Here is an 11,070-nt window from a genome sequence, read left to right on the forward strand (position 1 = left end):
GGAAGAAGAAGAAGAAGAAGAAGAAGAAGAAGAAGAAGAAGAAGAAGAAGAAGAAGAAGAAGAAGAAGAAGAAGAAGGAACAAAGGAAGGAAGGAAGGAAGGAAGAACTATGGGAATGAACATGGTATTTCACCACTTTCAAGAATCAAGTCGGAACCATTTTCTTTTAATGATTCTGTTTCTGTCACTTTGTACATTAGGCAGAAATACTACTTCTACAATTCATAATTAGATTGAGTGTACTGTGATTACCATTGTTAGCGGGAGAGTACATTTGAGTATCTTCCATAAATGTCGTTATGATGTTGAGCATTGAGCATCCACAAGTTGAAGTCAGCATTTAAGTAGTTTTCTGATGTCAAAAGATTTTTATTACAAAACCCTGTGTCTTTACCTGGTAATGAGTAGACTCATGAAGTTCCTATTTCTGGATATATTTTACAAGGCTTTAAGTTCAGAGTTCAAAATCAAATCTTCATTTGTAATAAGGCTGAAGTTCTCACTTCTGATGAGTGAGGACCTGGGGGTGGGGTGGGGCAGGGTGTGTGTCACTGAATTGATCATCTTGGTTCACCATTTATTTTTCAAATACTGCAGTAGCTGGCAATCCTTTAGTAAGAATCTAAGACTTGAATAAGCATAAGAGATTAAGCCCCACTTTTCAAAATCGCCACAGGTTGGTGACAGCTTTAGTTTTATTTCCTCTCTGAAGTGTCTATAAGTAGGGTTCTGTAAACAATGGGAACTCAACATATTTAACAAAGAACTTAAAATCTTTCCCTACTGACTGATTCACATCTATTAGGTACACCAATATTCATCTAGTCACACATGTAAATAAAAACCTGAGTATTATTTTTTGACCCTTTTCTCCTTTCTCACATCTGGTTGGTCACTAGGTCTTGTCAATTTGATTCCTGTAATATCTCTCGGATACATTTCCAACTTTCCGTTTCAAAAGCCATTGCTCTGGTACAGATCTTGGTTACTCATTTAAATAATTGCAACAGCCTCCTGTTATCTCTGTCCTAGTTCTTCCAATTCACTTCAGCTCAATCAATCTTCCATATGCATAGATAATGTCATTCTTTGCTCAAGACTTTTCAATTACTCTTCACTGTCCATTGAGTAGAATTCAAATGCCTCAGTCTAGTATTTTCCTTCTTCTTAGTTTTATCACATTCCTTTTTCTTCCTCTATATGTATCAAGCTGAATTACTACCTGAAATTGGATTATTTTCAGATTCTTATAAACTTCTAGCATTTTCCTACTTCTGCTTTTATTCATGCTACTCCCTATTCCTGGAATTTCTTCTTCTTTCCATCTCCCTTCATTGCAATCCTTTATATTTCAACTCATTTGATACCTCCTCAGTGAAATCTTCCTTAATTCCCCCACCCCAAAATGATTTCTCCTTCCTTAGTCCTTAGACTGTATTTTTAAAGCTCTCTTCCATTCTTATCCTGTTCTAGTCTTTACTGTCATTATCACTGGCTATTTTATATTACATAATTGATGCATATGTGTATATGCCACAGACAATCAACTAGACTTAAGCTCCCCCAGGACAAAGTTCTGCTACTTAGCATTTGTATGATCTTTGGCAAGCCACTAAGGCTCAGTTTCCTTATGAGTATATTGAGAAAGTTGGATTCATTGAAAACCAAATTCCACTGCTGTGGTCCATGTATTAATTTGTCTTTTTATTTCCTCCAGCTTCTAGCATAGTGTTTTACACATATGCTGCTATGATTAGTAGGTTGCTCACTGACTGACTTTAGGAAGAAACTCTAGTTGTTGGTTAGTCATTGTATAAGAATGTATAAGATCAGTCTTATTGGTTTAAGCCATCCAGTCCAGTATTCAGAATTGGATAATAGCAAAAAGGCTCTTGGGGCCACATGCTGCATTGCAGTTGTATCATGCCAGGGTGGCAATGTGTTTCAAAATAAGAGTCAGAGGCCACAACTGAGAGTGCATCAAAGCTGAGAGCAAAAGGTAGGGGTTAGGCATCAGAAGCAGGCCAGACCTGGAGAATGCCCAGAAGCTGCTGGTTAAGAAAAAGTCTGGGATTGGGGTTCAAAAGCCAGGCAAGCAGTCAGAAGTCAGGGTGCCAAAAGCAAGGTGGAAACAAGGTAAGTAAGCAGTCAAGGACAACAGACCTGAGACACCCGTGACAAAGAGACTTTGCAATTGAGGCTGCTTCTACCATAGACAGGAAGCTTCTTAAGTATTTCTTGCAGGGGCAGGAGCCAGTCTCAGGGTGTGGTCAGCCCAAGGCCTGTAGGTGGGAGCAGGTGAACCAAGTTAAGGAGAAGGCAATGAGATTAATTTGGCTGGAGTAAAGAATGTGGGATTAAAGATAAAGTTAGATCTTAACAGTGTGGACCTTAGTAGTCTAAACTTGGGGAAGGGGAGAGAAAGGGAAAAAAAAAAGACAGAAAGACACCATCTATTAGAAGGAACATGAATGAAAACACATGTAAGAGAGAGATAATACCTGTCTTAAGGAGAAGGCTTCACTCCACAATTCCGAAATGTGTATATTCCAGGGGAGGTGACAAAAAGAAGTTTTTCTATTTTCCTACCAGAATCTCATTTTCTCTCTCATTAAGAAAAGACACGAGCCAATTCCTCCCTCTTTCCCCCCTAGAATTGTCCTTCCATTGTACAGAAATGTCCTATAGGAGAGACCTCGTTTTAGTTATCAGGATGACATATGAATGAATGAATGAGTAGGTGAGTGAACAAACATTTATTCAGTTCTTACTATGTTCCAGGCACTGGGATAAGCTTTAAGCATGCAAAATATAAGCGGGGAAATAGTGCTGGTCCTAGTGAACGTACCTTCTAATATGGGAAGACAACATAATATTTGCATGGGGGCCTGCAAAGGGTGTTTGATTACTGTTCCCAGAGCACAGCTGGGAGAGGAGGGAATGCCTAATGGTGGCATGGAAGATGATCAAACTGCATTTTGGTGAGTCTAGGGGTTCTACACATGGTGAATTTTCACCAGTCGGGAGCAAAGGACTCTGGGGAGGAGTTGGAGCTCCAGGTAGAGTGGTGTTTATATGTGGGAGCCCAGACAGACAAATAGAGATTTGAAGAACAAAGCCAAGGGTTCTAAGGGACAAGTAACTTCTGGGCACCCTCTCAGGGGAAGGAGAGAGACATTTTGAGCTTCCACCAAAGCAGAGGGCCCTAGCATCTTAGGGTCACTCTAATTCCATTGTCTTGAATACATAGGAAATCCTTTGCAAGTTTCCACTTTGTTTTGATGTGGGCCAGTCGCCATTCCATCAGTTTGGTGATTTTCCAAGGTGGCAGTTTGTGACTACTCCCATAACCACAAGATCACATAATATGTTTCTTCATTAGGTACCGTGGTCATGCTGACTCACCTGCTTATACAATGAATACCCCTTGCCCCCTCCACTGCTGCTGGCATCTTCATGATGATCCCTGAACTACTTGCTAAGAATTTATTTACTTATTATGTATGCAGTCTGAAAAACTTGATTATCTGGCTTCCCAGCCTGTGGGAGTATGAGGAGTACCCTAGTAAAAGGGATAAGTTTTAGGAGCAGTGAGTGAGGAAGAAAAGAGTGTGTTACAGGAAGGTAATACATTGATGGGGTGGCTAGGTGGCTCAGTGAATAGAGTGCCAGACCAGGAATCAGGAAGACTCATCTTTGTGGGTTCAAATGTGCCCTCAGACACTTACTAGCTGTGTAACCCTGGGCAAGTCACTTAACCCAGTTTGCCTCAGTTTCCTTATCTCTATATTGAGTTGGAGAAGGAAATAGCAAACCACTCTAGTATCTTTGCCAAGAAAACCCCAAATGGGGTCACAAAGAGTTGCACATAACTTTAAAATGACAGAATAACAAAAATACATTGGCAACCTGAGAAAGTGATAATTCACAGTCTGACATTCAGAGAAAAAGAAGAAAAAATATTAAAATCAGACACAAGAACTTAAAAAAAAAATCTGGATCCAAGAAGCAACAACTTAATATCAACTGAGCATATCACTAAATTACAGTAAATTCAAAAGTTTCCAGTTCATAATAATTCTGTCACTGAAAAGTAGTGAAATAATACATAAATAAAACACAATAAAATGGTATATAATACATTATACTCTCCTTATGAAGTCAGAGAAGTACATGATACATTTTAGAAACAGTTGTTAAAAATTAAAGAAATATATCTTGTGACTCAAAGAAAGGGAAGGTTCAGTTTTCTGGAAACAACTCACTAAAGTCCTCCTTTCCCAAGTATCTCTCCAATATGTGAGGTGAAGGTGAGAAAATATTTGTTTTGTATGTATAAGCAAAGCTGTGCTACAGAGAGCATGCAATAGGCTGCCTAGGAGTCTTCACTGTGCCTATCTCTTCTTTTTACATTTGGTTACATTTACTTTTAGGACCATTTGCTAAGTAACTTCTAGCTTATCAGATAATGTGATCATGGACAGAACCCGAATACTGCTCACTACATGTGAGAGATTCTGTGTTTAAAAAAATATATATCTTATTTTTCAATTGACAAACACTTATTTTATACCCCCACCCACCTCTCTCCCTTCCACTGAAAGAAAAAGAAATCTCTTGTAACAATTGTGTGTAGTCAAGTAAAAACAAATTCTCACATTGGTCATGCCCAAAACTGTATATCTTATTCTGTACCTTTAGTCCACTACCTCTCTGTCAGGAGGTAGGTAGTATGGTTCATTGTTGGTCTTCTGGAATTATGGTCAGTCAATACACTGAACAGAATTCTTATGTTTTTCCAAGTTGTTTGTCTTTACAATGTTGGTGTTCTTATATAATGTGTTTTCCTGGCTTTGTTCACCTCAGTCTGTATTAGTTCATACAAGTCTTTCTAGGTTTCTATGAAATTATTCTTTTTCCCATTTCTTGTGGAACAATAGAATTCTATTACATTTCTGTAACATAATTTACCAGCCCAAATGGTGGGTACCCTCTTTGTTAGTATTTTACCACTACAAAAATATAACTGCTATATTTTCCCTCTTTCTTTGATTTCTTTGGGGTATATATAGGCCTAGTAGAGACATCTTTGGGTCAAAAGGTATGCACAGTTTACTAAGTTTCTGAGTATAGTTCTAGAATTCATTCCAGAATGAATGGACTCGTTTACAGTTTCAGCAATGGTGCATTAGTGTAATTGTGTTTCTTTTCATAAATCTAGGTTGCTCAACAAGATGCCTTAATAAAGTGTGCTGATGCCTTTTGCTTCCCTTTGGCAAAAACTCCCAAAACCCAAAACTGCATACAGCTATCAACAGTGTTTGTTCTTTTCACCAATTTGGATTTGACTCATAATTTGGCTCTAGCTCATTGAGAGAGAGAGAGAGAGAGAGAGAGAGAGAGAGAGAGAGAGAGAGAGAGACTATAGGCCTAAAATCTAAAACAATTCTTCACTTGTGGGACAGGAGAAAAGTTCATGTTGCCACAGCTGCTTTGGTGTGTGTTTTCCCAATTGTATTGTATAGTCACCGGGCTTCCATTTGATTCTCTAGGCACCTTAGAATTGCTTTTGACACTCAGGGATTTGGTGGAATTGGTCTGAATAGGGCTTTTCTTGAAATAGTTGCACTAACTACTTAAGGATGATATAAGTCAGTTTTTCATAAAGAATCTCCTGGGCATTACTGTTGCCTTTAAAGGGTCTACTTTGGAAACAGCTTTGATGTATTTACTAGCAGTGGATTTGTAGAGGGCAGTTATTGTATTAATTAGTAAAGTAAGGCTTAATTAATGTTTTTGATATTCCTATTAAGCACCAAGTTTCTTCAGACTCTGGAGAAATTTTCCCTCTCTTCTGTAGGAAAATGTATTACTTTAGTGTCACCTTGTGCCCTTATTGGCTGGAGGGGAGGTCTTCAGAATCATTAGCTAAATTAATGATTTCATAGGGCTGGCCTTTAGATCCTTATAAAAGTGAGGGAACTGCCAAGGAGATTGCAATTAATTGCACAGACTTCCAGGTTTCTCTAAGTGAAGGGATCTATTAGGCACTGACCTTGAGAACCCCTTAAAATCTACAGATAGAAAAATGCAGTAAATTTTTGTTATTGAAGTAAATTAATTAGTTATACTTCCAATATAGTATTTCCCATATGCAAGGTTATATTGAATCAAGATTTGGAATTATGTGACATTACTTCTTTTCAATTAAACTCTAGAAAGCTATATAGTGGCTACAGTATTTTTCCAAGTGAGGAAACAGAGGGGTTAGGAATAGCTTCTTCATGTTTCTACATCTGTCCTAGAAATGAAATGCTTATTTGTCTATGTTAGAATCCATTGTGAATGATTCTTTCTCACAACTCTCTTTAAATATACCCTCTTAAAATAGTTGCAAGATGGATCAAAGTATTAGAGAACTAAGGCTGGATTAGATTTCAGAGGTCATCTAGTTTAACCACCTCAATTACAGAGGAGGAAGTGGAGGCACAGGGAAATTAGAAAACTTGCCCAAAGTCACACCATTAGTGAGTCTCAGAAGCAGAATTTGAATCCAGGCCCTCTGACTTCATAACCGTACTCTTTCCCCTATACTACATTGTGATTAGTTGTTTTTTCAGTATCACTTAGGATAGAACAAGAGCCAAGGAATTAAACAGTTAACTTGGGATTTGCTCACTCAGAATTGATGGGTGCCCACTGGGAGCTGCACTGTCTACTAGTCATTATGTCACTTTACAAAGCAACTAGAGTGCTTCTATTCTAGAGGGTTTGTCCTAATTAGATGGCTGAAAGGATTCTCTGTCACAACTGTAAAACAATGGGTCGGAATAAAAAGAATCCTTTCTGGAGGTTGGAAAGAAATCAGTGGCATCTTTTTCCAGCTGAACTCATGAGGTGTAGGAAAGTGGTGGCCAAACTCAATGATCTCTCAAGGTACATTCCAGCTTCATGGTTTCTTTATGGTTTTAAAAAGAAAGTGTTTGAGGGAAGGGAGGAATGAGCCATTATATTCACCTGGACAACTGCTTTCAGACTGGGATACTCTTTCATAAAGGTGAAATGAAAGATTCTTCAGAAAATGAGGAATGGGAGTATATTCTGCAGATGTTTGGGAATAGCTTGCCAGTCCTTGAATATTAAGAGTAGACAGCTGAAACCTTCATGGACCTAAATAGTATGTCATTTTCCTATTCTCAACCTCGTCTGTTCAGTGGCTAAAGCAGAGGGCAGAGTCTATTTCTATTTCTGGCACTGATTGCTTTGGGACTGGGAATAAAAGAACTTAACTGCTCAGTGTCTTGGCTGCCACATCTGTTGAGAAGACAAAAGCTGCTCTTGAGGAGTTCTGTGAATTATATTTTATATTTATATACCACTTTCAGATCCATGGACAAAAGGTCTTATAAAATCCATAAAACATTATTAATAATAGAGTCGGCCTCCTTCTTCATCATTTGCAGAACTAATGAAGGATTAGAGTAGACCGCCATAGTTTGTTTAGTTTGTCATTTCTCCTCAGTTTGGGAGCTGTCTTTTTCATTTGCAAGGCAATACTTCTCCACACATCTTGCATTTCATTTAAATGAAAAAGCTTCTTTGGGCAGTTTTATTATTTCAGTAGTTCAAGCCTGATGCTCCCTCTCACTTGAATTGGTATTCATATCTGCAAGTTAGTTGTGAGGCAGGGAGTTAGTTGGGTGGGGTTGATGAGTGGCATGTAAGGAGGAAGCCTACATATAAAAAAATCCAGAATCCTGACCAGCAGGGATTCTGCTGGGTAAAAGCTTCTAAAAGCTGCCCTTGATCAGTTCTGAAATAGATGTAATCTTGTTTTTTGACCCATACTGAATATAATCTGTTCCTAAAAGCTTTACTATGATATGACCAAGATGAGGTAATGTATCCGGGTGGGAAATCATACAGAGAAAAATAAGATACTTTCCCCATTAAGCTTGGTACATAGTACAATCAATTCTTTTTTTATATTTCATGAAAACCCAAATGAATTAACAAAAATAATCCCCCAAATCACATACTTTGGAGGAACATGTCTTCTCTACTACCTAATGCTTATTTTCTAAGAAATGAGATTAGTCAGTATCGTGGACCTTTGTGAAACTCTACTTGTAAACTTTATCAGCTTTCACAGTGATCACGTATTTATGTGTTGGACTTATTATGTGTTAGCATTGGGGATAAATAAAGAGAAAAATTAAAACAACCATTTCCTTCAAGAAGCTTACATTCTAGTGGGTAACTAGGTACACACATACTATTCAGAGTTGACAGAAGGTAACTTTAGATGGAAAGGCATTAGTAACTGGAGGAACTGGGAAAGGCCTCATGGAAGGTGACACAAACTAGGTCTTGAAGGAAGGAGAGAAAGAAAAGCTTTATAGACATAGGGGATTTTATGCAAAAGCATGAAGACAAGAAATGGAATGTTGTGTGAAGAATTTTAGAAAGTAGTAGGATAGTAGGGGTGGATTGTAGTGGGGATAAAGGGAATAAAGTATAAGAAGACTGGAAGGATAGGAAGGGGCTAAACTATTAAATGACTTACAAAGGAATTTATATTTGATCCTGGAGATAACAGGAAGCCAAAAGAATCTATAGAGTAGAAGGGTGACATGGTGTAATGGGAATGGGAATTTGAAGATGTTCCCTGCCCCTTAATAGATCTAGGGGGTAGTGTGAAGACCTCCCCTGTTTTCAAAGTAAACTCCACCACCTAACAGGCTAAAGGTAATCACATGGAGCCTGTGGTGGAGGGAATTTGCTGAAGGGTGTAGCAGAGCCCACAAGAAGCTTCCCTGCTGTGAAGATAAACTCTGCCCCCTAAATGGCTGAATGTAGTCCCATGAAGCCTGTGGTGGGAGGAGTTTGCTGAGGGGAAGCAGAGCCCACAGGAAGCTGGTAGTAAGAGCTATCCAGACCCTGGGGAGGGGAGGGGGGGAGAGGATCCTTATTAAGGAGATAGAGAGGTTTGTGAGTAAATACTGATTTTGTATTGGTTTGTGGGAAGGCTAAACGATGGCATGGCTCTCAGTGTTATTATGTCTTCTGAATATCTTTGGTACTATGATGGAATTGTCTTACTGGTTTGTGGATTTGTTTTTCTGGTGTCTAAATAAATGTTTCAGTTCTGTTCTCTGCCTGGAGAATCTGGTATATTTTGCAATCGAATGTCATGCGATACTTACAGTCATAGTCTTTATTGTGATCATGGGTGCTGTAAATACTGCATTGGCACTACACATGGTTAGCCTTACATTTTAGAAAAATGAATTTAGCATCTGTATGGAGGGTGGGAGATTAAAAAGCAACCTCAATAATATAGTGGAGAGGTGTTATAGGCCCAAATCATAGAGGTAGCTATTTGAGTGGAGATAAAGGGACATATATGAGAAACCCAAATTGAATTTATGAGGTAAATTAAGATAGGGGAATCTAGTGGTTTTAACAACTAAGTTGCATAGATGTTACCCATAAAGTTAGTCTTTTTGCTCATTTTTGGCCATGGAAATCTCTACCAAAACTAGAGATGGAAAAATGTGAGATCTGGGAAAAGGAAAAACTACTGACGAAGTAATAGACATAGGGCTCTATTTTCAACTTTGAGTTTATGAGTACATCAGCCAAACACAGCCCTTGGTGCCAAGAGAAGTAAGCACCTTGGCACTGAACCTTTGAGGAGGGAATGGGTCTTTGAAATATATTATTTGCTTGTTAGCCCATGCTTTTTGACACTTAAAGATAATTATGCTGATAATGCTGTACCTTCCGGAGTGGTTTCAGCTTGGTCTCCATGATGAAGTCATACTTGCAGAGCTCACAGCAGCGGGTGTCTGAACTCTTGATCCACTGGTGCAGGCAGGACTGGTGAACAAATCGTAGAGTTCCTGTGCAGCGACATGGCGTGATAAGGGGGCTCTCATCATCTCCTTCACAGTGACAGATCCTGGGGAGGAGAACAGAAAACGTGTGACATCTTCCAAGGATCTTAAGTGAATGGGAAGAGAGGAAGAGGGGTTTGGGCATTGTTTCAGTTTCAGTATTTGGTTTCTTCCCATGCAATGTTTTAGAAATTCAGTCTGAGAAACTCAACAAACATATATCAAGTACCTGTTATGTGTATAGCACTGTTAGATGCTGCGAGAGACAAAAACAAACAAAAAAGTCACTGCCTGGAAGACCTTATGTTGCACTAGTGACATTAAAAGCTAACATTTGGAATTCCAAGTCATTTCATTCCAATTAGATTCTAGAATAAGATCTACTTGTAATAGGTTATATTCAAAACCAATCCATTAAATCCTAGTTTCTTCTCAGATTGGGAAGGGAAATGTATCCTTCTTAACTATAAATTCCATGATTCCCAGCTAAGTTTCCCTTGCAGGGAAATTAAGTTTGTGATACATCTGAATTCTCTATTACATATCATCAATGTAACTCAGCTATCCATCTATTCATCCTTCCTTCCATCCTTCCTTCCTTCCTTCCTTCCTTCCTTCCTTCCTTCCTTCCTTCCTTCCTTCCTTCCTTCCTTCCTTCCTTCCTTCCTTCCTTCATTTTTTTCCAGGCAGGTTGGTGTGTGTCCATAATCTCTGCTGTTAGGAAGGCTGGGGAGCTGCAGTATGTCCATGCTAAGTCTGGCACCAATATAGTGAGCTGTGGGGGATGGGAGTGGGGATGGGGGTGGGTTGGGGAAGAGGGTCATCAAATTGCTTACTAGAGGGTAAAAATAAGGCCAAAATAAAAGTCCAAAATAAAGCAAGTCAAAGCATCTACATATCAACATCTATATACACACATGTATATATTCATATATAATATATACACATGTGTGTATGTATATGTATATGTAATATGTATGGGCCAAGGGATATGTGTATACACACATATACATATATATACATATATATGCACATTCATATCTATATCTATGTATATTTGTATGTATAAAATTTATCATCTATCCTTTCTTTTTTATTCTCTCTCCATCCATCTCTCCATACTTTATCTATCTATCTATCTATCTATCTATCTATCTATCTATCTATCTAT

General features: G+C 38.5%; 1 protein-coding gene across 6 annotated transcripts in view; it reads right to left on the reverse strand.

Annotated features, from left to right (window-relative positions):
• Positions 1-11,070, reverse strand: part of MARCHF1 (membrane associated ring-CH-type finger 1) — a 1,238,958-nt gene that overhangs the window by 80,955 nt on the left and 1,146,933 nt on the right. For all 6 annotated transcript variants that reach the window (XM_069097636.1, XM_069097675.1, XM_069097649.1 and 3 more), the window contains one exon: positions 9,784-9,964. In XM_069097636.1, the coding sequence (XP_068953737.1) occupies positions 9,784-9,964 (181 nt within the window). The remainder of the gene's footprint in view (positions 1-9,783; positions 9,965-11,070) is intronic.

This window comes from Petaurus breviceps, unplaced genomic scaffold, assembly GCF_028583685.1.
Source record: "Petaurus breviceps papuanus isolate PSGF00001 unplaced genomic scaffold, PetGlider_PUasm1.0 126, whole genome shotgun sequence".
NCBI lineage: Eukaryota > Metazoa > Chordata > Mammalia > Diprotodontia > Petauridae > Petaurus > Petaurus breviceps.